A 27,998-nucleotide genomic window follows, 5' to 3' on the forward strand; every position below is an offset into this window, starting at 1 on the left:
ATTCATATTGTGGCCGGTGAAAGACTATCGATAACCTTATAAATTAGTATTTAATTTACTGTAGCCTACTCATAGAATTTTCTGCCCCAAAGAGAACATCCCATTTTTTGCGTAGGTTAGCGTTTTATTTACTGCACATTATTGAAATCAGAATCACACAAGGGTTAATAATTTTGTATACGAAACTAAAGCACTTAGAAGCATTATCTTTTTTGAAACAGGACCATTCACGATCGTTGAGGGACGCTGATGCCTGTTTTCGTATGAATTCAATCTATTGTTAAGTTCACATAGTATTAAGTGATTAGGCTTTTTTTTCTTATCATTTTCCGTATTATTGAAATATCGATTATGCAAGATTTAGCCATTTGCTATCCTTTGCCATCTGTCGTCCTTTGCCATCTAAAAATTTAGGAGCTAGAAGAAAAGATTAAATCGTCTGTTGAGGTTTATGATATTAACCTGCACATGTAGCTTGCAATTAAAGGACAAGATAATTATATCAATCAGTTTCAAACCAAAGAGTATGGGTAACATTTAAGAGCGGTAACTGGCGCCAGTGTCGGCAAAGAAGACAATCAACGCGACATATCGTTTGGCAACACTTGACATTTTTTAAGTTTTGTGATCGTTTTTTCTGTCGGGGACTGATATCAGTCACTTATTACTACACTAATTTTACTAACTATACAAAGTAAGTTAATTATTCATATTATTACACTGAAAAAATGCCAAGTGTCGCCAAACGCTATACGACGTTGAATTTTTTTTGCCGACACGAGGGACAATTCCCACTCTTGTAAGTTACCAATACTCTTTATTTCAGACCTATTTATTCAGTGTAATATATTTACTCAGTCCATCATATTTTCTGGGACAATTTGTTTTACTTTTCATATTTTCTATTGAAAATACCAAAAGAGAAAATACTAAAATACTAAAAAACTGACAATTTTCACAGAAAATACAAAAATGGTATTTTTCCCATCTCGGGGAGAAGCCCCCTGCCCCCAAATTAGCGCCACCGGGGGAAGATTTGGAAGTAATAGTGGGCAGAAGGTGCATGCATGTAGCCAGACTTCAAATTAGCATTGTATTATTTTTAGCGCGACATTTGTATAAGTAAAACATAGATTTATTTTGTAACCTAGACAATTGTAATTATTTAAAAAAAAACCTTCATATATCTTCGATACGTTATGAATTAAGATCTTATCTATTCCTTGACTACATAAATTTAGACATAGTCAGTGTGAATTATATTTGTAAGCAACGTTTATAAAAATGAGTCATGGCTAACAAATTTCTATACGTTTCGCAGCATGTTTCCTATTATGCGTATTGACAATCATATCATTTTGAAAAATTTACATCTACAGAGAATCAAAATGATTTCGAAATGGAATGATAAACCTGGGACTTTCCCCTACGGTGTAAGGTAAAAGGTACTTGTTAATTATTCAAAACACACTCATGAATTTCGATCTGTAGATCTGTCAAAACCAATTTCATACTTTAAAGCCACAAACCTTATTTAGTTTGACATAATACATTGGACTTATATAATTTGGGCTATATATTTGCACATTGGGGGGAATAAAGTATTTGGAAAGGAAGTTAGAAAACACTTCTTACTTCATAGTATGCAGAACAATTGTAACAAACCCCCTCCTCCCTAATGTACAAATACATCATCCAAATTATATAAGTCCAATGCATTCTGTCACTCGTCACTTGTCTTTGTAGCTATGAAGCCGGTTTTCTTAGATCTTACCTTCAGATCAAAATTCTTGAGTGTGTTCTGAACAATTAAAAAGTACCAGTTAACCACATGGACCTTTTCATGATCAAGAGCTTAATTTTCGATTGGGCTGATTTATTTACAGAGTTAGCTATTACAAAGACAAAAATTTCCACAAGCTGAATAAAAACTCCTAAGTATTCCGAAAATAAAGCGTCGTACAACGGCTTGAAAAATGAAAACATATATTTTTACTAAAGTAAAAGTACATAGGACAATTATAAGAAAAACAAAATCAAAGAACAAACCAGTAAACAAACCCCAAATTATAAAACAAAGCCATTAAATATTGATTGTTATTAAAAATATACTATTAAAACTTAAAAAATCATTAGCATCAACACACTAAAGCATTAAGCTTCCAACAAAAAATCTGTAGAAAGTTCATTTGTCTGGATGCAAAAATCAAGGCTCTTAGACCGTTCATCTACAGAGAGGACATGAGTAGGAAACTAAATGCCATAAAACCAAAGTCTGCTTCAGCGAGGGTCAGGCTTACAAACCCAGGCAATACATTTGACAACTTTTTCCCTTGTCTTCCAAAAAAATTTAGATAGTGTAGAAGCATTCATTGTTGATCCAATACGACTGTTATGTAGTCCGATTTTTGAGCTTCAATTCTGAGCTGGATTTCGAGTAATCACATAAAAAATGAAAGTTGATATAACAATCACGCTTTTTCAAAACTTCAAGCACTTATGAAATATTGTTACCCTCACTTTTGAGTCCTCTTGAAAACTTAAACAACTGCAACCCCTCCCATTTTTTTAGATTCCAAGAGAAAATCAAAGAATGTTCATTAGATTAAGTGGTTAGTGTAAGAATTATACCTTTAAAAATAGACGACAATTAACAAAAGAATGGCTGATCTTTTTTTAATATTACGGAGCACGCTCGTAAATTTCCACACCCCTCCCCCTTCTTTCATGGAAGACCAAATAACACATAAAAGTAGTATTTTACTATCTTCAAAAAATATATGATAGGCTACTTTTCCCAGAAAAATTCTCTACAATAAAAATCTTGCACGATAAAAAAAGTATATGTTAGCTCAAGTTATGGCTACCAGATGTTTTAAATATCATTATACTTAAATCATTAAAATCAGAGCATAAACATTATACAGTATGGAAAATTCGGTTCAGAAATGGGACACATCACAGCGCACGAATTGGAAGTTTCCTGAAGCATCACAGCAATAGCTTCAGCAGATCTACGATATTCCCATCACAATTCGCTAAAAAATTGTCATTGCGTGCGCACAAAACCGGAGTCATAACGAAAGGTGTGCGCTTGATGTGTCCCAAAAATCTTTAAAATCTTATTGAGAGTATAGAAATTTTCCTTACTTCATAATATTTATGCTAAGATTACCATATAAGCTTGTGTTATTATAGAAGACAAAGAGACAGAGTAAAATATGGTTAAAACAACTAGTTCAAAGCACACAAACCTGAATTCAATGTAAAAGCATTCAGTCATCAACGAACTTATCAAAATTCAGCATTTTTCCCAAAAAGTTTCAATGTAGTATAATGAAAACTTATCATTACTAGTCAAGACAATCTTAACAGCATTCCCTGTATTTTACATTTAAATAATTTTTTAAACTCAGAAAACTTCTGCAAAATCATCTTCGTCTGTCCAATTTATAATATCGGCAGGCATTTCCACAGAAGAAGATTTAAAGCCTTTGCATTCGTAGTCAAAACACTCTTGATGATAATTCATAGCTTTTAAGTTGACAATAAATTTAATATGATTACTTTTATGATGTCTTCGAATCCTCTCACAATATCGATAATTTCCCCCAATTTCATAAATAATTGATGTTTCCAATAGAGACCATTTCCTGATATATCCAGGTTGGACAATGCTTGATATGAAGTCATCAATTTCAGCATACACAGACTTACTACACCCAGAAAACTTTGGTTTGTTGGAATGGAACTTGCTTACTGCGCTGGAAGGCACATTAACCTTTGCATACGTCAAAATATTAGGTTTGCCTTTAATATTTGTAATAAGTGACGCATAAAAATAACTCTCATTCAATGTTTTTCCAGGATATTTGAGTGAATCAGGGGTAAACTCGTTATCTGATCCAATTTCAAAATGGTTATTTTTACCAAATTTATTACAATATAGCATCCTAAAATTCCTATTTTGACTATATACGCTGGTATCAACAAAAACACTGTTGCCTGAAACTGATTTCACTATTAATTTGCTCAAATCTTTAGCTGAAATTACTTCTGAAGGAACTCTTTTTTGAGTAATTTCCTCAACAATATTTAAAACAAAATATCCAGCATGAATATTGCTATTAAATATGACGGTATCGTATACTAAATGACATGAGAACTTCTTTTCTGTTGTTGCATCCAAGATTAAAACGTCATGAATCTTCACTTCCTTTTCAAAATGAACTCTGATGTAATATTCAACACATTTCATAAAAATTCTCACTGTATCTGCACCATCTAATTCAGGATTCAACCTTTTATCAAACTCAATATCAAAATAAAGCTTGCACTCACTTCCTGATGTTATAATTTCATAGAAACATCTCTCTTTCAAAGGTCTTTCATTTAAACGAATCCATAAAAGGTGTGGGTGCGCAGCCAAAAAATTTCTTTTACCGTGAGCATCTGCCAATTTGTACTCACAAGAAAACGCTTTCAAGTCCAACTTTGAATGTGATATAAAACTTAAACACTCATCTTGCTTCGGAAATACTTTCCAAACATCAGATATACACGATAATATATGCTTTGGAATAGTGCTCGGCAAAGGATTTTGTTCATAGACGGCACACTTTTTTGAGATCTTTTCAACTTTATCTTCAAATTCACTGGATCTCTTCTGGCCATAAAAGTTGAGAGGACAGATTTCTTTTCCCATATTCCCTTCCATCTAAAAATGATATCTTCACTAGAACATTTAGACGGAGATCAGCCATGAATAACTACGAATAATTTTAATTATTGCGCTATTTGCTAATTTTTTTAAGAAGATTGAATCAATATTGTAGATGGCATTTTAATTACTGTTTTGAGTCTATCGTCTTCTTCAGCAGTCGAAAGAGCTCTTCTAATCACAATAGATCTTTTTTGCACATAGCTCCTAGATTCTCTCGAGGGTTAATATTCGACTGTTGTAAAAGCCATGTGTCATGTTTTTCGAATTTTGACACTCGGGTGTTATTGTTAGGTGCAAAGAGCAGAAATAGCATATTGTCAAAAAAAAAAATATTAAAAAGTGATAGGCCTCTTCCTCTATAAGTAATTTTTCTTACTTCTCTTTTTTTTTAATGGTTTTTAGTTTTTGGTTACTACGGGCCGTGATTCGTCCTTTACTTGGTTTAAACTACTGCTGCAACCATGGTTACTTTGTAAATTTCTTTTCAGCTAGTACAGAGCAAGATTTAGTGACAACGAGTAGGCGACAGTGCTAAAACCTTTTCAATAATAAAAGCTTTTAGTACTAAAATCGTTACTACCACAGAATTTAAGAGAATAAAGTTCTCTGGCGGCCTAAACATTTTTTTTCTTACCAAAGAGGGGTAGTTTGGTGAAGACAAATTACAGCTTGACGAAAAATTAAAAAAAACAACTAAGGGTTATTTTAAGCAAGTAATAATAGTAAATAAATAAAAAAAAATGAGCGAATATTTGGACAAAAACTTCCGCTAACTCGCAATCTGCACTCAAAATAAAGAAAAAAAACCTTCTGCGCCATTTGCATTTTATTGAAAACTATATGTATATTGAATTAGTGGTAAAATGAAACAGAGTATTTGATATATAATTATATTAATTGCCAAAAGCTCAGCAATTCAAGATTAGTTTCATTACAATTTTTATTATTACTTTGGAATTTTGTAAATATGAAATAAGAAATTTGCATTATAATTCGTTTTCAGTAAAGTACAAATGACACAATAGCTTTAGACTTTTTCACCTAGAGGAGGGGGAGTGGTGAATTGTGTTTGTTTTGAGCTTGATTTGTATATTCAATTCAGTTGTTACTCGTTGCAAGATTTATTTATTTATTCATATTAGTGTCTGTTATCTGTATATTTGTAATGATTGTTTATTTAATTTATGTTCATTTTGGGTTTCATTTATTCTTTAATTGTAATTTCTGTTCGTTTCGAGTTTAAATTATTATAGATACTTATTTTCTGTTTTTCTCAAGTTTAATAAGGCTCTTTACTTTTCTTTGGAAAACTTCTTTTTCGGGAAGTTTTTTTATTTAATTTCGTTTCCTTTTTGATTGCCGAAATTTCAAGTTTTTCAACATCCCCCATTTCAAAAAAAGTTCCATTAAATTTTCCAAATATCAAAGTTTTCTTAAATTTACAAACATCAAAGTGAAGCTTTTTCGACATTAAAGTTTCAAAGTTAAACATTTCCTGAAAGTAGTCACAAGTAGTTGTAGTAGCAGTGGCAAGCAGTCGCAGTCACAGTTGCAAGTTGTCACAGTTTAAGTCAGAAGATTTTAGTGGAAGTAGTCAGAGTTTCAGTCACAGGCAGTCTCATTACTGCCCATAATAGTAATAGTGACCCTGAAAGCTTCCAATGAATGTCCATACACATTCCTAATATATTGCAGATACGCCTTTTGACAAACTGGATGCGGATAGTTTCTTTTGATTTCGATCAATATACCCCTCAATATTTCCCGCAATTTTGTCTAAATACCCTTAGCCTTTTCAGAAAAACACAAAATCAAACATTCCCCCTTTCCCAATGATAAATACTGCATGTAAAAAAATGGACAAACTGCATAATTTACATTCCTTGACCAGGGGGCTGTGAGGGCAAGGTATCCCAGAGGCATAGCTAGTGGACGCTGAATTTTGAAAAAAAAAGGCTTTTTAATATCTTTATCAGTTTTAAGGGGCGTCTAAAAGGACAAAAGGGGAGGTCGCCTCTGTTTCTTTTTCAACATCACTCTTAACAAGCCTTTAAAGTTTCAACTTAATGCCCTTAACCATTCCTTAGATATTGCGGTTGCGTCCTTTTGAAAACCCTCCAACATGTAGTGTGTTTTGATTTTATTTGACATCCCCTTCAACAATTTTCTAGAAGTTTAACCTCAATACCCTCATCCTTTTTGGAGACTGAAGATCAAACATGTACCTTTTTCAGAGGAACCAACGTTGTTTATAAACAAAAGGCAACTATCGGAACTAAGAACACTTACGCCAAGGGCTGTGGGGGAGAGGGGGGGTATGTCATCCCCCCTGAGGTATAGTTATTTAGCTTTTGGTCTATTTTGAACCAAATGGCTATTTCAAAATTTTGATCAGATATGTTTATAGGGAAGGCAGCTAAAAAGGGAATAGGAGGAAAAGTTGCCCTCTGGCTACTTTTTAAAATCCCTCTCAACATCCCCCGAAAGTTTAAACTTAATAACCTCAGCTGTTCTTAACATATTGCAGATATGCCTTTTTGATAAACTGGGTGCACATAATATCTTTTGATTTATGCCCCTTAGCATTTTTCTAAATCTCTTAAGTTTCATCTTAATACTCTTAGCCTTTTCGAATACACCTAAAATCAAACATCTCACCTTTTCCTAACGATAAACCCTAAATGTAAAAAATGGAAAATTGCATAGTTTACAATCTTTCCCTAAGGGCCTGTGGGGGGGATTCTGACAACAAGCAGGCACACAGTGTGTCCCATTGTGTTAGGCATCCCTCTCCAAAGCTGTGGTGGCTTATGTTATCCCCACAGGCATAGTTATGTGACCTTTAGACTACTTTGAACAAGAAGTCTACTTAAAAATTTTGATCAAATCTTTTCAGAAGGAGGGCAACTGAGCAACTCATGGGACACTCCAACTACTTTTCAACAACCTCCTCAAAACGTCCTGAAAGTCTCAACTTAATACCCTCATTCGTTCTTAAAACATTGCAGATCTTTCTTTTTGACAAACTGGATGCACAAAGTGCCTTTTGATTTGGTATAACATATCCCCCTCAACATTCTTCAAAGTTTCAACTTAATGCCCTTGCCCATTTTGGATACACCCAGGATCAAACATTTCCCTTTTTCCTAATGATAATTCCTGCATCTAAGCAGTTGTCTGCAATCTTTGCCCCGGGGCCATGAGCATGGCATCCCCGGAAGTGTAGCTGCAGGTGTGCAAAAAGTTCCAAAGCTGCCAGTAGCAGAATTTCGAATGCCGCCAACACTTTAACTGCACAACTTGTGTTTTGATAGCTTTGCTTTGAACAAAAAGAAATTTATACATAAAGTTTGCAGATAAGCAATAAATGTAACTGTATAGCTTCAGTTAGAAATATCAATACTTTTCTGAATTGCAATTAACAATATAATCTAATTCAATGGCAAGCCATATACTAGCCACAAATATCACACTCCATAATTTAAATGTACCATTTTATCAAAAGCACTGTATCATATTTACTCTAATCTTGCTAGTGGCAAATAGTATTCAAAGTCGGAAGTATACTGTATTTAGCTTACTACTGTTACTTTATGGATGGAGTTGTACACTCCAATGCTATTGATATTATAAAAATTAGTCAGGGAGCCACACGAGAGAAATGTTGATATTTAAGGATTGAGGTGATCAGCAAGCAGCAGAAGGTTTGAGTGTGCAATCTAATGCAATCGACCATGCTGAAAACGAAAATCGGCGTTATATAGTCGACAAATGGGTGCGACATCCACATTTCTTCAAATTCCCTAAAAATCCATCTTAACTGGCAAAAATTATATTAAAATCGATAAAAAATTACAGGTTACTCCAAAATTGTTCAGCTATACCTCAGATCGAAGGTAATTAAATAAAGAATCATATTCTCTTTTCAAAACATTTTTATCTTTTGCCGTTCAGTTGTAATCACAAAATTTCGACGAAAAAGTTAACACAATTTATCTCTCTTTTGGATTAATCTTGATCCATCTTGAAAATTTGCCTGACTGAGGTGTATTTTTTTTTAATGGCTTCTGTAGGAAATTTATTGTCCTACAAAATGACTGATCCAGAAATTCTCTAACTCTTCTCGTTTTTGAACTATTGACAGAAAAGCGGATTGACCCAATTTTTAGCTCGGATAAGCAGCATCTATCCAGTGTGAATGCGTCAGGGTATCAGATACTTCGGTAACTACGAAAACGACTTTAGACCGTGGTATCAGATACCATCAGGGGCGTCACTAGCCGTTTAGCTTTTGGGGGGGGGGGCGTCCAGTTTGTGCCGACGGACTCAAAAATGTGCCGACAAAAAACGCCGTTGCCGCTTCGCGTATACAGCAACCTGAATCCTATCTTCCAGTTTTGTTTCTTCTTCAGGTGTCCTTGGAGCAATTTTCGAAAGGAATAATAGGGTTTTTGTTACATTTTGCTTAAGAGTACTTTTATTTCGGGAAGAGACGTCTGACGGTTCGACGTCACATATTACGACAAGCATCATTATGCAACCAAACACGGACGGCCCACTAAAGAAAGCGTGTTCTTTGAAGAAAAGTTGGAACAGAAACCCTTCCCTGTCGTCTTCAAATCTGATTCAGCCTGGAAAGTTTGGGAAGATGTACCTCAAGAGAAAAATAGAGGCGACCGATAAATGCAGCGATCTCATTGGTTTGTCAGGTGACCAGAAAGTTCCCGTTTCAGACTTTTTCACGATCTGGCTTCTTTGTAGAGCTTTGCCGACGCAGCTCATTAATGTATCAAGTGACTCGGCAGAATCTCAACCATATTTTGGTTTCAAGTGTTTCTCAGCAGTGTATGGCTGTAAGGCTGATATTCCTGTTACCAGGATCGGATACCTGCCAGTGGTTCCCCACTCTCCCTCGAACCCAGCAGTCGTGGAAGCAGTCATTAAGTCTTTCCAGAAAACTGCCAGAGAACTGGGACTGAGTTACACCGTCGTCACATGTGACCAGGCCGTATATGAAATCGTTCATGCTCTGAGAGTCAGAAATCCTGAAGCATATTCTGATGTTGTCCTCAGAATGGCCGGTCTTCATATTTTAATGAACTTCATGGGTGCCATCGGTCATATAATGAAGTGCTCGGGTCTAGAAGAGGTGATTTACGAGACTGGAATTCTATTGGAAGGAACCGCAAAGAAAGTGATGAGTGGTAAACCGTACTATAAAGCTCTCGCTGCTCATACGTTAGTCCTCGAGGCAATATCCATTCTGTACTGGGAAGCTTTCGAAAATTTTTGCGCAGAATCAGACGATTCATCGTGCATCACTATCTTTGAAGAAATGGGAGATTTACTGCAAAACTTGAAGATCTCAAGAGAGGGTGATGAGAACTTGAACTGTTTAAAGGAAAAACTTACCGCATTGTCCCCGTGGTTAGAAAGGTTCGAGACTTCTCGTGCACGCTCAAAAACCCACAAGTTCTGGAAGCAGTACAAAGAAATGGTACTGGTTTTGTGGCAGTTTTTGTACAGTGAAAGATCTGGTGACTGGGATGGCCATCTTGAAGGAGCTAGCAAAATGCTTCCTTATTTAGTTGCATGTGGTCACTATAAGTATGGCACTTGCTTGATTGAGTACCTGGCTGAGATGCAGGGCTAACCTCAAGAAGTAGATCAGGCATTCCACAATGGACTGTTCAATGTGAAGAGGAGGAATGCAAAATTCAACTGCATATCCCCAGACCATGCTGTAGAATCTACCATTAATTTAGATTCAAAAACGGAAGGTGGAATGACGGGTATTACCATGAATGAGTTGGCACTGGTGAAGTGGACTTTAACTCTTCCGTTCTGTGCCTCAGTCTCGTCTACATTCACTGAGATGCTACGCATTGTTCCCCAGACTGAGTTTGACTCCTCTCACCACGAAGATAACCCTTCCTTCGTTCTGCGGCAACACATGGCTGTTGATAAAGTGAAGTCTGTTCTGGAAGCCAGGCTCAATCCCTTTCGATCCACTGACGAAGATATGCTGAATATTTATACGCTTGAGACAGTTGATAGTGAGATAGCTGACAATCTCCTCAGTGTGCGATCTGTTGGAAGCGGAGCGGTTGATCGCTACTTGGACGGTGAAAAAGGTGCCTTTAGCAAAGTAAAGGTCATGAATAATGAGAAGGCGAAACAGAAAAAAGCAACCAATACTTCTAGTGCTGTAAATAGCCTTACCAATGTTGAACTTCAAACGGTCAAAAGGGTATTGGTGAGTGTTGACTTTACAGGCGAAAGAGGACTTCACCATCTAAAGAATTTGCTTTCCCATGAGCTTCTTCCATATGCACCTTCTATATTCCAGAGAAGTGCCATATCTGGAATGGTTGTGCTTCGGACAGGAACAAAGTCAGCTCTTCTGGAGTATTTGAAAACAAAAATCAGCTTGAGCGAGTGGCCCGTTAACCTCGAGATTAGCAGTGAGTCGACTCACTCAAGGGTGGTAGACTTGATGCCCTACCTCAGAAGCCATCCACCAAATCCATCGGAAACCGTTGAGAGCTATGGAAAACGGACATTTTCTACGCTTGTGTCTTTCAACAGCAACGTTAAGGAGCTGCACGTCCTTGCAGATAGATATGATGGGATTTTTGGATATTCCGACGAAGAAGGCAAGGTGATCTGCCTAAAGGACTGCGGTGGTTGCCATGAGCAGCGAGGATGTTCAAACAGGTCTCCGGTAGCTCTAGGTAGACACTTAAACCTAGATTACTGGAACTCGTTGCTCTCAAATTCCAAGACAAAGGCAAGACTGATTGAGTTTCTATTCGGTGAGTTTGAAAACTCAGTTCACCTGCTGCAAGCAGGGTTCACTGTGGACCTCTCAGGAGGCTTTCGAGACCGGATGAGAATGGTGATGCTCAACAGAAGTGGAAATGCTGATACAAACTTTGAAGAGCGTTTGAGCTGTACCCATGAAGAGGCCGATACAAGAGTTGTGTTACACATGTTGGACTGTTTGGAGAGGGGTTTCGATGTCGTTTTGGTCGATGCGAATGACACAGACATAGTTGTCGTCTTGCTATATCACTACAAGTTATTCCTTGGGAACCACCCAAATTGTGAAAAGCGGAAAGTTTATGTCAGGTTCCACAGCTATTTAGTGCCTATACATCGGCTTTGCAGCAATTTACCGAACGATTTTGTTCACTCCATCTGCCTTCTTCATACGCTTTCAGGGTGTGATACCGTGGGTTTCATGTTTTCTAAAGGAAAACGAGTGGTGGCCAAGGCTGTCGAGAAATGGGGATTGGAGAAACCGATTGCTTTGCTTGTCCAAGAGATACAGAAGTCAAAGCTCGACCCTGCGGTTCTAGAAAAATTCAGTGTGATTTGCAAAAAGGTCGTTGTTGCCTCATACGGAAAAGACCCAGACCACTTTACCTCTCTTAATGAATTAAGAGTGCATTTGTGCCCTCGAAAGCGGGAGCTTAAGTATTTGCCACCATCTGACGCTGCCTTTGAGTGTCATGCTAAGCGCGTGTACCTGCAGTTGGACATTTTTTTGCAAGCAAATCGAGCAAAGCCACAGTTTCTGGATCCCCTGCAATTTGGCTGGATGTTTCAAGACGGTGGGGTTAGGCCAGTTGTGTATACCCTTCAGGCATTTCCAGAAGGTGTGGTCCCCCAGTACTGCTCGTGCAAGCGCTGTACAAAAAAATGTTCATGTGCTGGAAATAGACCTTACAATTTACTTTGTGACTGTGGTGGGAAGTGTTTTATGTACGAGTTTGATATGCTTGATGGATAATTTGATATGCTGAGCAACTTTTTAACTTTTGTAGTAACAAGTGCCGTTCACGAAATCCGTAGCAGGTGTTAGTATAGTAGTCTTTTTTTTGTTTATTCAAGCTTATTGAATAATAATCTTGTCAAGTTTACTAATAATTCTGATTAGGAATGAAAGAGAGTTGTAATCAAGGTCATTGTTGAGTATAGTGGCAATCTTCCTGTCTGAGATAATAAAACTATCCACTACCAGCTGGATCTAGGCGCGAAATCTTTTCCAGCGCGAATAAAAAAAATTAAAATTGCAAGCTTCAAGGTCATTCGCGATGGTCCCTACTGTACTCGTCACTTCTGGCATCAGTTACGAAAGATTTGGCGATCATTGTGGAAATTTTTCCGAAACGTGATTTAATAGTAAAAAAACGCGAAATTTTCAATTTTCGCGGTCAAGCACCCCCCGGCCGAGTATATAACGCCCATTTTCGTGATCAGCGCTATCGATTACCCCATATTCCGTTGTCAAACCTTCTGCTGCTCACTGATCACCTACCCGACACATTTTCGTTGAGTGGCTCCCTGACTAAATAAGGCATACTCAACTGCAGGCTTGATACTCATTGATCACTATACTACAACTATACAAAGCACCATTTGATTTTCTGGGAGAAAAATATTGATTGGCAGCCTGGCAGTCACATGTATTAGGAAGCTGTGATATTAGCTTTCCCTAATCTAATACCCAAAATAAGCAGAGACTTCCTGCTACATTGTAGTGTGGCTGTTCAGGCTACTAATCTTCCGCATTCCAGCTTTCCCACTACCTGCTTTAACTGTGTGTACATCTTGATAGCTACCAGGCCTTTTAATATCCTTTCAACTGACGAGTAAACAGCTTTTAGAGAACTTGGCTATTAGTGCGTAAAAAGAAGGGGAGTAAGTGCAAACTTGTCCACAAAGGACGAAGGATAACAACGACTTAGAATAAAATTTTCATATAGCAACACTGAAACTCAATGAGATTTTAGTTTGAACAAGTTTTAAAAAGCAGCAGTGTGAGAAGAGATACATACATCTCGTGAGAAGAGATATTTCAGAAGAAATAAATCACCTAGTAAAAAAAGAATATTAAAAACAAAAACAGCTCCTTTTTTGTAGTTGCTCTTTTCTACAGTTTTGGGTCAAATTACTTACAGTTCATTACCACGAGCTGTTTGATCAATCTGCAAACACAGATATCATGTAAAAGAGTAAAAAATTAAGATCAACCATTTGTAAAAAAAATAAATAAGTCTGAAAAGAATATAAAACTTTACATGAAAACAATCTGGAAATAATGATCGAATTTTTACTTTCAGCTATGATATACAACTTTTTATGGATCCTATTTTAGGGTCGCTTCCATTTTAATCAACTATTCCCTAAATTTGAATATAATTTATAGCTTAATTTTGTTTCATTTAGAGAGGCAGAGGAGAGAAGCTGCAATTTTTATGGTAAGAATATTATATTTAGGAAAAATTTTGAATGGCAAATCCAATTCAACTACTTTTTTTTAATTCTATTATTTTTATCTCGGAATTAGCCTTTATACAGGGTTAATAGTTACTCAAGCATTAGAAGCTGTGGAGGTAGGCCAAGGTATTTAAAAAAAAATCCAATGCCCTAATTTGAGCAGAACATCTATTCCATAAAATTTCATTCACTTACTTAACAACTTTCCTAGACCGTAAACATATCCTAGACTGCAGTTGAACCACTCAATCAAGCATAGACACCCGCCAAAAATATTGCAGGGGGAGGGTACATGAGTACCTATAGTGAGGGAAGGAGGAGGAGGGGAATACATTAAAAAAAAGGTTATATGCACAATAAAATTCTTATGGAAAAAAGAAAAGTACTTAATTTTTACATACCAATCGTAGCAAAATTCCACAAACTCTTAATTGGTTAAGATTTCTGGCAAAAAGATCAATTTCTTTAATCGGTACTTAAGTATTATACCACCAACACTCAAAAAGTGAAGTTAGATTAATCCTAATGAAAATTACCAAAACATGATGAATATTTAATACTTTAGACACAAATTTGGGCTATATATTGCACATTAGGGAGGAGGAGGGGGTAACATGACCCAAACTAACATAGCCCCCACCTCCTAATGTGCAAATATATAGCCCAAATTGTAAACTTCCAATGTATTCTGTCACCCGCCACTTGTGTTTTCACTGAGTGCAAGCAAATTGCTTCTTAATACAGACAGCTCAAACCGGTTTGTTCTCGAGTTTTAGACAACGTAAACGTGAGTGTTGGCGGTATAATACATAAGTACCGTTTAATACATCACGCATTAAATTATTACGTATTCAATATAAATATACTATGTATTTAAGATTGATTAATATATTATGTATTTAAGATTAATATATTCCCAAAACATAGAGTAAAAAAGAAGACTCAAAAGAAATTGCAGAAAATAAGAGGAAAAGATATCATCTTAAAAGGTCCATTTAATTTCTAAATATAACGACAATTATATTTAAAAGTCTTGAGTGGTATTTTCATCGAATTTACAGTTCGATAATGAAAATATTTCCAAATTTATCACGAAATTAAGCCCCCCCTCCTCCTTTTATTGGTACCATGCTTTTTCTTTTTCATTTTAGATTTTTTTCAATCTACCTCTTTTATATTTTCAGACCTTTGAAAGATTAAACAGAATAGTAAAAGAAAACAAAACTTAAACTCACAATTCATCTGCCTAAAATAACCCTATTTGCATCAATGCTCAAAATTACACTTAACGCAAACATATTCAAATGAAATTCTTTACCATGAGTCAGTCATAAGAGAATTTCCAATGAAGTGGTATAGCCTTATAAACATTATGCTTTTACTAGAATAGGAAGAAAGGTAAGTAATTTAATGATATATGTCTGGTTTTTGATGTGTAGAAAATAATTGAGACAAAAACTTTAGAAAGTAGTGAAAACAAGAGCTAAGAGCTCATATGGCACTTGTGACGAGGTCGGAAGAGCCAAAAACTCATATGGCATGAGCTGTAGCAAAATTATAAGAATCAATAAATTAATTTAAAAGGAAAATCAGAGGCTTAATGCCGGTCAGGATGTAAAATAAGAGCTCTGTGACACGAGGTCCTTCTAAATATCAAAATTCATTAAGATCCGATGACCCACTCGTAAGTTAAAAATACCTCATTTTTCTAATTTTTTCTCTCCTTTCTGCCCCCCCCCCCAGAAGGCCGAATCGGGGAAAACGACTTTATCAAGTCAATTTGTGCAGGTCTTTGGCACGCCTACCAATTTTCATCATCCTAGCACGTCCAGAAGCACCGAACTACTCAAAGTACTGGACCCCCTACCACCCCCGACGAGAGCGGATCCAGTCCAGTTACGTCAATCACGTATCTACGACATTTGCTTATTCAACCCACCAAGTTTCATCCCGATCTGTATACTCTAAACGTTTTCCAAATTTCCAGTGTCCCCCTCAAACTCCCCCCAATGTCACCAGATCCGGTCAGGATTTAAAATAAGAATTCTGAGACATGGATTCCTTCTAAATTTCAAATTTCGGTTAGATCTGGTAACCTATTCTTAAGCTAAAAATGCCTCCATTTTTCAAATTTCTCGGAATTAACACCCCCCCCCCCTCAACTCCCCCAAAGAGAGAAAATTCAGTCCTGTTATGTCAATCACGTGTCTAGGATTTGTGCCTATTCTTCCCACCAAGTTTCATCCCAATCTCATCACTATAAGCCTTTTCCAAGATTTCTGTTTCCCCCTTCCAGCCCCCTATGTTCCTGGATCGGATTCAAACTGAAAATGGAGCATCTGAGACATAAGATCTTCTATATATCAAGTTTCATTAAGATCCGATCACCCATTCATGAGGTAAAAATACCTAAATTTTCACGTTTTCCATGATTTCTGGTTTTGTCAATGGATCTGTTCGGGGTTTGAAATAAGAGCTCTGAAGCACAAGACCTTTCTAAATGTCAAATTAAATTAAGATCTGATTGCCCACTTGTAAGTTACAAATACCTCATTTTTTCTAATTTTTTAGAACTCCCCCAAAGAAAGCATATCTGGTCCAGTTATGTCAATCACGTATCTCGGACTTGTGCTTATTCTTCCCACCAAGTTTCATCCTGATCTCTCCACTCTAAGCGTTTTCCAAGATTTCAGCCCCCCCAACTCCCCCCACTGACTGTTGAATCTGACGCCCACTGAATCTGCCCCACTGGATACAACATCTTCAGCAATCTGTCTGATCCAAACTGCGGTAGAGGAGTTGCTGTTCTGGCTTCCAAGGAATTCCAGATAAGAGAAATTTAATTTTATGTCACAAATTCTTACTTACCTTGGGTTGGAGCCACTTGGGTATCCCTGTCCCTATTTAACGAAATGTTTGTCCTAACTCAATTTACAGGAGCCCCAGTAGTCTATGCCAGCTGTCCTCTCAAAGAGCAATTGCTGAAATGACGCAATTCATAGTATGCAACTTCCCAAAGGCAACTTTGCTCATGACAGGGAACTTCAACCTCCCAAGCGTGTTCTGGATAGATGGTCAAGGTATGACCAGGTCAAGCCCTGAACAAAACCCACTGATTCAAGTCCTTGCTGATAATTTTCTGTACCAAACAGTAACCATGTCCACAAGAATGCGTCCGGGACAAAATCCTTAAAAACTCGACCTGGTCATAATGAATGACCCAGAAAAGGTGATCAGGACACAGACTCTCAGTCCGATTGGCTCAAGTGACCACATACCAGTCCTCTTATCTATACAGCTCAACTCCAAACCATCAGAATATACTAAGCAATCTTTTACTAATCACAAGATGATGGTGAAAGAGCTGATAGATGCCAATCTGGAAACTCTTATCTCAGATGATGTGGAAGCTTCATGGCTAATCCTAAAAAATACCCTACTCGAGAGCCAAGCCAATCATACCACCGTGACATGGAAAAAGAAACGAAAAACTCTACCTTTCCTCACCCCAAAAATCAAGAAACTATGCAATAGGAAGAAAAAACTTTGGGAGAAGTTTGTGAAACAAAAAACAACAACAGTATACAAGAAGTACAAAATCGCCAGGAATCTCCTCAGAAAAGAAACGCGGAAACTCACTGAAAAACTACAAAGAACATCTGGTCAAAAATGTCAAGGAAAACCCTAAGTTATTCTGGAAACATATCTCCCTGCGTAAACCAGGCAGACACTCAGTACCAGACCTGGAGAATAACAGCTTAGTCTCTTCATGCGCCTCCAAAAAAACTAACCTTCTGAATCAGCAGTTCGCCTCAGTGTTTTCTAAGAATGACCTCCAATCAACCCTCCCACCTGCAGAACAGGCTCACACTCCCTTCCCAATGTTACACTCACAAATCACACTCGAAGAAGTAACCAAACAGCTTAAGGAGCTTGATGCCAACAAATCGATTGGACATGATGGTCTGAGTCCACGGCTGCTGAAGGAACTAAGCCCTGCTATTTCAGCACCCCTGGTAAAATTATTTAACTTGTCGCTAACACAAGGAAAGCTTCCAAGGCATTGGAAGAAGGCAATAGTCATCCCAATTCATAAGAAGGGTAGCAAAACTTCAGCATCAAACTATAGACCAGTGGTTCTCAGCCAGGGTCCACATGGTCCCTAGGGGTCCATGTAATATTTCCAGGGGTCCAAAGGCAAAACACAACAAATTGGTGGTCCACAATGATATTTTGGGGGTCTATGAAGAAAACCAACTCAGAACGCTCTTTATTTTTAAGAATTCAATTTCTACTGTAATTTACATTATTTTGAATCAGTTTAGTGACCTACTCGGAATGGATATATCGATTTGGGTTTCAATTCCTTTTGAAGTTAATGTCGCCCAAATAGAATTATCTTTGCAAGAGCCCCTCATCGAATTACAAAGTGATGAAATAAGGCGTGCAAAATTCAAAGATGGAAAGTACAATATATGGAAAACAAATGATATTGTTACAAAGTACCCTTTGCTCTGGGATAAAGCGCAGTTCTACGTTATTGCTTTTCCTACATCTTATCTTGTTGAAGCGGGATTTAGACGTATTTCTCAAATTTTATCAAAAGCTGGCAATAGACTAGACATTGTGAAAAGGGGTGATCTTCGACTATCATTAACATTGATAGAACCAAATATAAAGAAACTTGTTGAGAAGCATCAACCACAGGGATCTCATTGAATAAACATGCCTTTTCCTTTTTTTTAATCACACACTTAATTTCAACTGCTTTTTTTTATCCTGTTTACATAAATAATGTTGGAGTGAATTAAACAGCCTGAGGAGCTTTACTTTCCATGAGCTTTAGTTCCTTGCCAATTGAAGAAACTTGTAATATTGTAGTTATTATCACAATGATAGTAATAATAATAATAATATATATTTTTTTGTATTAAATTAGTTTTCATTTAAAAATAAAGCTTAATTGTACGCTATTTGTTTGATAATTAAAACCTTAAAATTTATATTAGTGAAGAATAAAAAAAATTTCTTATGTCCAATAGCTATGAAGGGGTTCACCAAGATAAAAAGAAGGGAAGAGGGGTCCATGAAAAAAGGTTGAGAACCACTGCTATAGACCTATCAGCCTTACCTGTGTGGCATGCAAGGTCATGGAGAGAATTGTCAACAAACGCATCATTAACCATCTTAAGGCTAACTCACTCATCAGCAGCAGCCAGCATGGTTTTCGTTCTAAGAAATCAGTGGATACAAACCTTCTTGAGTCTTACAGTCTTGTACCTGACCTACTAGAAAAAGGAGTATCAGTGGATATAATCCTGCTGGATCTAGCCAAAGCTTTTGACAAAGTTTGTCACCGCTACGTCATTCACAGGCTATGCACCCTGTCTCTTAGTCCAAAAGTGATCAGTTGGATCGAGGATTTTCTGAGGGACAGAACACAGCAAGTCTAAGTGACCACTGGACCAAACAGTCACGCACTCTCTGATGAAGTCAAAGTCACCAGCGGGGTCCCCCAAGGCAGTGCCCTACCCTGTTCAATATATACGTAAATGAGCTAGCCCTTATCACCAGTAACAAAACCACTCTCTATGTGGATGATTCAAAACTCATAGGTCCTGCCAATACCCCTTCTGCCCACCAATCCCTCCAAACTGATCTCAGCCACATGTGCTCCTGGGTCAAAAGATGGTTGCTGGAATTCAATGCTGAAAAATGCAAGGTCATACACTTTGGGCACAATAACCCCCAGCAGCAATACCTAATGACCCCAAACCCTGGGAGTCACCACATACTGGAGCATGTTCAGGAGGAGATAGACCTTGGAGTTATTGTAGACTCCCAGTTGAAATTCAGCTCCCACTCACAGAAGATCTCAGCAAACGCTAGTAGAGCCCTGGGCATCACTAAACACAGCATTACCAGCAGAAGTAGACATGTAATCACCAAGCTCTACAAAGGACTGGTAAGACCATGTTTGGAGGTGGGGACCATCCTAGCCACCCCTCAATTCAAAAAGGACAAGGTAGTGCTTGAGCAAATCCAACGAAAGGCCACTAGGCTGATTGCCAGTATGGAAAACAAGCCCTATAGTGAACGGCTGAGGGAACTCAACCTCCACTCTTTAGTCTACAGGCGGAAATGTGGGGATATGATCCAGGCACACACACTCCTCTCTACCAATCAAGAAAATGAGCTCCTGGAGATTGACCCCTCCTACATAACACGAGGACACCCAAAACAAATCTGCAAACTTCATGCAAGGGCTGGAGCAAGATGCAGCTTCTTCTCGAACCGGATTGTGAACCTCTGGAACAACCTCAAGGAGAACACTGTTTCTTCTGAATCAACAGATGTATTCAAACGCCGTCTGGATGCTGAGTGGAGTGACAAACCATGGAGATTTGACTGGGATGCACCAGAATCTTCCACCAGAATCTAATCAACCATGTATGCAACTGTCATCACAAGGAGTGATTCAACAGGATCAAAAGTCCTTATTTCACTCGAAGCTGTGATTTAAGTTAATTAAAGGTAATGCTAACAACAGGCAACTTCCTTAACTTATAAACCTTGCCTCTAGGGCATAGTTATTTGACCTTTAGACTATTTAGAGCAAAATGGCTATCTCAAAAACTTGATGGGATACATTTGTGGGGGGGGGGGATTATAGGGGGATGGTTGCCCTCTGATCACTTTTGACTCTTAAAAGTGCACTGAAATTTTCGATTTCTGATTGGGGGGGATTATAGGGGGATGGTTGCCCTCTGATCACTTTTGACTCTTAAAAGTGCACTGAAATTTTCGATTTCTGATTGAATGAGCCCCCTCCAAATTTTATACAGCCACCCCTTCCATAAAAACCTTATGATAACAATGGGTGAGGAAAAAAGGAGTGGGGTGCTGGTTTCCCTCTTATTACTCTTGACTCTTTAAAAGGAACTATAAATTTCAATTTCTAGTCTAATGAGCCTCCTCCAAAACCCTATGTGTTAAAAATGGGCAACATGCATAAAATGCAGCCCCTGCCACGTGGGCTGAGGGGTCTTGTCAACCCTAGAATTATTTTACCTTTGGACTATTTTGAAAAAAAAAAAAAAAACAGCAACCTAAAAATTTTGGTTGGATACATTTTGGAAAAATGAGGGGTGGTGTGGTTGGTTGCCTTAAGATCACTTTTGACTCTTAAAAAGGGCACAGGAACTTCTAATTTCTAATTGAATGAGCCCCTCTCCAAAGTCTATACCACAAGACCTTCTATATGAAGTGCCTGGAAAAAAAACACAACTAAAAACATGTTGAAGCCTTATGGTTCCTTCATAGACCTCTGATAGGCCATATGCTTTTTGTTAATTTGAAGAAATTGCCTCCTTCCACCATACACGTATGCATCTGACAATAGACATTTGCCTTACCTTTTTAATTTACCACCTTTCTCAAACAGTTCGTGGTAACGAACTGTAGTAAGGAGCGATCCGGCTCAATAGTAACCAAAACTCTAAAAAATTGAATTTTGATATAAATAGCTACATCAAAAGAATCGCATTTTAATGCTGATTTTAAATATATAAGTTTCATCAAGTTTAGTCTTAGCTATCAAAAGTTATGAGCCTGAGAAAATTTGCCTTATTTATGAAAATAGGGGGAAACACCCCCTAAAAGTCGTAGGATCTTAACGAAAATGACACCATTAGATTCAGCGTATCAGAGAACCCTACTGTAGAAGTTTCAAGCTCCTATCTACAAAAATGTGGAATTTTGCATTTTTTGCCAGAAGACAAATCACGGGTGCGTGTTTGTTTGTTTTTTTTTTTGTTTTTTTTCCCAGGGGTCATCGTATCGACCAAGTGGTCCTAGAATGTCGCAAGATTTTGAGATAGCCATTTTGTTTGGCATAGTAAAAAATCTTAATAACTATGTTTTTAGGGATGACTTACTCCCCCACAGTCCCTGGGGGAGGGGTTGCAAGTTACAAACTTCAATCAGTGTTTACATATAATAATGGTTATTGGGAAGTGTACAGACGTTTTCAGGGGGATTATTTTGGTTTTGGGGGTAGGGTTGAGGGAGGGGGCTATGTGGGAGGATCTTTCCTTAGAGAAATATGCCATGGGGGAAAAAATTCAATGAAAAGGGCGCAGGATTTTCTAGCATTACTATAAAAAAAAAAAAAAACAATGAAAAAATAAACATGAAAACGTTTTTTCAAATGAAAGAAAGGAATAGCATTGAAATTTAAAACAAACAGAGATTATTACGCATATGTAGGGTTCTAAAAATACTTTGGCATAAAGAGCGAGGCATTTAGGAGGAGATAAATACCTCGCTCTTTATGCTAAAATATTTTTAGTGATTTCAACTATTTATTCTACGGCCTATTTGATTCAGGGGTCATTTTTAAGAATTGGAACAAAACTTACGATTTAGTGTAAAGAGCGAGGTATTAACGAGGGTACAAACCCCCTCGTACACATAATAAAAATATAAGAATATAAAAGTTTGTTACGTAAGTTAATTCTTAAGTTACGTATATTTTTTACTAATAAAAACGTTCGTTGAATATTAAAAGTTCTAGTAGCCTTTTTAAGTAACCGAAAAATTGGAGGGCAGCTAGGCCTCCTTCCCCACCCCTTATTTCTCAAAATCGTCTGATCAAAACTAAGAGAAAGCCATTTAGCCAAAAAAAAATTAATATACTAATTTCATTTCAATAATTTATGTGCGGAGAGCCAAAATCACAGATGCATTAATTCAAAAACGTTCAGAAATTAAATAAAAAAAAACTAGTTTTTTTAATTGAAAGTAAGGAGCGACATTAAAACTTAAAACGAACAGAAATTACTCTGTATATGAAATGGGTTGTCCCCTCTGCAGTCCCACGCTCTTTACGCTAAAGTTTTTAGTTGTTTTAAAAAGTAGAATTGTGGCAAAGAGTCAAACTTTAGCGTAAAGAGCGTGGGACTGCAGAGGGGACAACCCATTTCATATACGGAGTAATTTCTGTTCGTTTTAAGTTTTAATGTCGCTCCTTACTTTCAGTTAAAAAAAACTAGTTTTTTTTTTATTTAATTCTAACATGAAATGACAACATGGTATTATTATTTCATGGGTTTAATGCCTGCCATGTCAACAGAGATGCTAATGCAAACATAACTCTGTGTTACCCTATTTTTGCAGGACAGTAACTCAAGTTCAATGCATCATTGCCAAGTTCAGGGTGGCAGAATATTAACAAAATATTACTGTTTTTGGGGTTTGCTTCATTTTTAGGCTCAATCACAGAAATGACTGGTTTAAAATTCAAAATAAATGATTTGAAAAAAAATAAAAATCAGCAAGCTTATTCATAAGATTATACCTGGCTCCATTAGGGGGGGGCATACATAGTGGCACTTGGAAAGAACATTGAATGCAAAATCAAAGTGTATATTTCTTCTTCTTTTGTATCTGATTTCTGTCCTATACCATAAATTAACTAAGCATAGTTTATTCCCTCCTTTGAGCAATTACTACTAATTCACTGCAACAAGCACAAAAAAAGTCAATATTTCAATGCTCTTAGTCTGGCCTTTGATTGGTAGTAAAGCATTCAGATAAAAATCTTAAGAGTAATCAATAACTATGTCAAGTAGCTCAAGCTAGTATTCCTCTGGAGCACTTTTACAATCAGACACAGTTAGTTTCCAATTGTTGGAAGAGGGTAGACATATTTTTTATTTTCAAGAGAAAATTGTGTCTATCTACAATCTATGCTAGACCAACTTCAGACTGACTAATAAGCAGCATACAATCATTATATCCAAAATAAGAAACTTCAGAATACCCAGAAAAACCCATAGAAAAAAAAATACTTGAAAGGACACTGGATAAACATGCACATATCATAAAAAATTACCCAACATCACCCTTAGTCCTCTCTCACAAAGCTCTGATGTCCTTTAAATCCTACCTTAGATTTCTTCCCACCCCATTTGGGAACAAACTGCTAATTGTTTGACCCTAGATGAATGGTCAAAAAGAATAATCTTTGGCAGTCTGTCTCCTTCATCTGCATAACTTGGCCAAGTAATCTTAACCCTTCTTTCATTATAGACCTTGAAACCGGGTTTGAGCCACAATTTTTGTGGCCTGCAGCTTTTTGTGTTGCAAGAGCAACACTTTGGTTTTGTCGTGTTTTTTTTTTTTTTTTTTCCTAGCACCCCAATTTCAGCTTATTGCTAGAAAGTGGTAAGGGTCTAACCTCTGCGGTTTTTACAGAAAGTGTGGACCTTAGGCCGGATTGATGAATATGACTTTACAGAGCCTATAGTGTGTGAAGTGAAGAGGAGTTGTATAGCCTATGTCAGAGTGGACTATCTGAAGTTATGCAGCCAAGCTTTCGTTTCATCAAACCATGTTTCTGCTTTTGAGTGGAAAGCTCCGTTCTAGCAGGCAAGCAGGCAGGCACCAGTTTCAAATTGAAGATGGACTAAAATCTACAAGTGTTAAATATATGCGACAGTTACCCTGCCCCACAGCCAATATATCTTCTTTGAGTGATAAATACAAAAATTTAGAGAAGCAAAAAAGTGGCATTTTCCCACGGGTCTGAAAGTGCTGCCGTGATTTTGGCTGAGTTTATCATTTGGTTTTTCGCACTTGGGATTGGAGTAGAGAAATGGTATCAGATGTGCCTCTTAAACTTTAAAAGTTCTCTCATTGCTAAAGAAATTAGAGTTTATCCTTTGCTCCTTTCTAAGTGATGACGTTAGAAAGTTGGCCTACAGCAAAAAAGTCAACTTTTGAACTAAGACAGATAGATTTTTTTTCGACGGCAGTCGATAGCTTTTGATGAGCTGATCAAAGTATATGTCATCAATTTTTTTGTACAAAAATTCCTTCATGAGGTATACCAATTTGAAAGTTTAAAGGGGTTGACAACTTCAGTAGTAAGGTACACACTGAAACCAAAAATAGGCCGATACCAATTGTGAGACATATAGGAGAGTTGTAAGCAACAGTCGGCTGTTAGCCCATAATCATCCTCGGCAATGAGGGGTTCGCAACTCTTACTAGTTGGTGTACCTATTTTTTGTTTCTGTTGCATTTGATGGTAAGACCAATTTGGTTCCAGTGGTAAGACATGTAGGGGACTTGTAAGTAATAATCGGCTGTAAGGCTACAATCATCTTTAGCAATGAGGAGTTTGCAACTTTTGCGAGTTGGTGTACCTAGTATGTATTTTAGCATCCTTACAGATTCAAGGAAACAAAACCAAAGTGTTGCTCTTGCAACACTTTACTTGGCAAAGCCGAGCAAAGGTTGCCGCAACACCTCACGTTGCCCATGCAACGTAGATCTAGTTTTTAAATATATGTATGGTCAATTAAATGAGTACCAAGACAATTCTTAAACAACTCCTTTGAAAAAAACTTCAACAGATATTCTTCAGCCATTTAAGCACCCAAGTTTCAGAGCATTAGTAAATTATAAAGGATACAGGAAACTGAAATATCAACCCATTTTATAACAATCTTTTGAAAAATGAATCAATAGTTAATAAGGGAAGTAAGATTTTACAAAATCGTCAGGGGACAAGATTACCTACCAGACCAAAATGAATTGTTTCAATAATAGCTAACAATAGGATTGTTTCACAACATATTCTTCATTTCCACTTTTATACTTTTTGCCTCAACCAACATAAAATGTCCATACCAGCATTTGGAAGATAACAAGGAGATATATAAAAACACAACTTATATAAAGCACAAAAACACAAGGAAGATTTATAAAAACAAAATTTCTTCTCTTCTTGCCCACCTCTTAAGCCAGAGGACTAGATGACAGTTGATGAAGCTTTTTACATAGCCTAGCACCACCAGCAAAAAAAGCAACTTTTTCAGCCATAGAGTAGACACCCAGTGGAACCAGATCTCAGAAGACACAGTATCTGCTGAGCTAACTGAAACCTTCAAGTGCCACATAGACAGAGTTGTTACATAAGGATTTTTTGTGCAACTGGGAGGCACCCAAATCCTCAACCAAAACACAGTAAGCAACCATACAAGAACAACATGCCTACAGAAGTCATCAAAAAAGCAGAACAAGGAAATCCTTAATTGGAATCATTTTAGTTGTTCACCTCTCCAGATGGAAATAAAACAATTCTTACTTTATAATGAGCTATGCAGAAAAATTTGGTCAACAGAGATTCTAAGTGCTAAAAAATTAATTTTTACAATGAATTTTCAATTGATCAACATAAGCCAAAAACAGGCACAAAGAAAAGAGCCAGCTTATGAAAAAATTGAAAACACACGGAATATGTGTTGACTGTAATATTTCTTCAAACTATCAAGTCAGAACTTGGTAAAATTCTAGTTGATTGACTTTTGGGTATCTTGGAAAGGGGTTAGGTTAGGAAAATGAAACTTTCAGGGATGGGTCTAAAGGCTAAAGTATGTCCTGTGAAGGTATTTTGAAGTACCCACCTCCACTCCTTCTCCCTCTAGAGGACCCTGAAATTTGCCTACATGACAGGTCTATACCTATTGAAATTTTGACAAAACTACATTTTACCCAAATTTTCAGTTACCAGTTGCCTTTTCTCTCCCTTTAATTCTGAAAATGTAATTCCTGTTATTTGAGTAGAATTCTGAGCCATATCAATGTTTTTTTTTTCAAAATTTAGGAAATGTATTTGCATATGTTTAAAACCTTATAAATTGGGATTGAGCAGAGTTGTGAAGCTGAAAACAATCTTGTTGTACTTCATTCAAGCAGAAGATCTATTTTGCAAGGTTTTACTTTTATAACACACATATCTTTAAAGGTTATCAAAGGTCAGGGCTATCTAGAGGGAGAAGGAGTGGAGGTGGGTACTTCAAAATACCTTCCCAGGACATACTTTAGCCTGTAGACCCATCCTTGACAGTTTCATTCTCCTAACCTAACCCCTTTCCAAGATAGCCAAAAGTCAATCAACTATAATTTTACCCAGAATTCTTTTATTAAAATGTTTTTTGTGGAGTAGCTAATCACTAGCCTATATCTATACCCTTTCAATATTAAACTTTAGACTAGAATGTTTTTATTAATAATACTATCATGTCTGCTTCCATTATTACACACTTTTTTAAAATTATTTCAAACAGCCTAATAGGCCAATTTTGGTAAATTATGCAATGAATCATACACAGGGATTAATTTCAGACTGCAATGATATAGCCTAAAAAGGAATAGCCTATGCATTATTAGAGCTGTATATGGGAAGATCAGGGGGGGCAAAATTTGTTTATCTGTGAGCAAATTTATTAGCCTAACAGAGTCCTAGTTTTCTTATATAGATACTTTAGGGCTAACTGGCTGAATAAAAGAGGGAGGGGGTTACAATTGTCATAGTAGGCTAAGGTATGCTGTGGCTTTTTTGAATGGTCATCCAAAACGAAATAATGTTGATGGCATCACTCTTTGTTATTTGCATAGCCTAGCTACAATGTTTTCTTTCTAGAAAGTACTTTGTAGGAAAAAATGCATTAACACAAACTAAACTATAGGCTTGTTTTCCAAAACAAACAAAATTCGTGATCATGAAATGTAACCAAATGAGCTTACTTTACACTCTCCATAGGCTATACATAAATTCTAAGACTCCAACTTCAATGTACAAAGGTAAATTCAAAGCTTTTTAACCGTCAATAACTGCCAAAAGTTCAAAATTCAAACATAGACTACCAGAGCCATCTAAAAAATAAATTACACCGTATTCAATAGAAGTTTGCGAGTGAGGGGAAGTGTACCTTCTGAAGACTGAGTAAGTGAGTAGGCTACTCAGTACTTCAAGGAATTGAACCTGTGAATAAAAGGAGAACGTGTTTATGTAGGTATAGTTTTATAGCCCAATGCATCATCTCCTACTGTCTACTTCACTTACATCAGTCAGACCTTGGTTGCTGATCTTTGCCAATTTCTTAACACTTTTAGGCCTAGGCCAAACTAGTTGTTAATT

General features: G+C 37.0%; 3 protein-coding genes across 4 annotated transcripts in view; 1 reads left to right on the plus strand and 2 right to left on the minus strand.

Annotated features, from left to right (window-relative positions):
- LOC136025045 (transforming acidic coiled-coil-containing protein 2-like) overlaps positions 1 to 27,708 on the minus strand; it is a 189,620-nt gene extending 161,912 nt beyond the window's left edge. For both annotated transcript variants that reach the window (XM_065700719.1, XM_065700714.1), the window contains exon 1: positions 27,605 to 27,708. In XM_065700719.1, coding sequence (XP_065556791.1) covers positions 27,605 to 27,618 — 14 coding nt within the window. In that variant the 5' untranslated portion in view covers positions 27,619 to 27,708. The remainder of the gene's footprint in view (positions 1 to 27,604) is intronic.
- On the minus strand, positions 1,970 to 27,995 carry LOC136025047 (DNA-directed primase/polymerase protein-like). Its single transcript, XM_065700723.1, has 2 exons — positions 27,924 to 27,995; positions 1,970 to 4,769 (listed from the first exon to the last, which is right to left on the minus strand). Exon 2 carries the CDS (start codon positions 4,715 to 4,717, stop codon positions 3,413 to 3,415), a length of 1,305 nt encoding a protein of 434 aa, XP_065556795.1. The 5' UTR covers positions 4,718 to 4,769; positions 27,924 to 27,995; the 3' UTR covers positions 1,970 to 3,412.
- The window catches only part of LOC136025046 (autophagy-related protein 13-like), a 108,009-nt gene continuing 107,795 nt past the window's right edge, over positions 27,785 to 27,998 (plus strand). Inside the window, exon 1 of the mRNA XM_065700721.1 lies at positions 27,785 to 27,869. The gene's annotated coding sequence lies outside the window, so the exon portion shown is untranslated. The remainder of the gene's footprint in view (positions 27,870 to 27,998) is intronic.

Source organism: Artemia franciscana, chromosome 3 (assembly GCF_032884065.1).
Source record: "Artemia franciscana chromosome 3, ASM3288406v1, whole genome shotgun sequence".
Taxonomy (NCBI): Eukaryota; Metazoa; Arthropoda; class Branchiopoda; order Anostraca; family Artemiidae; genus Artemia; species Artemia franciscana.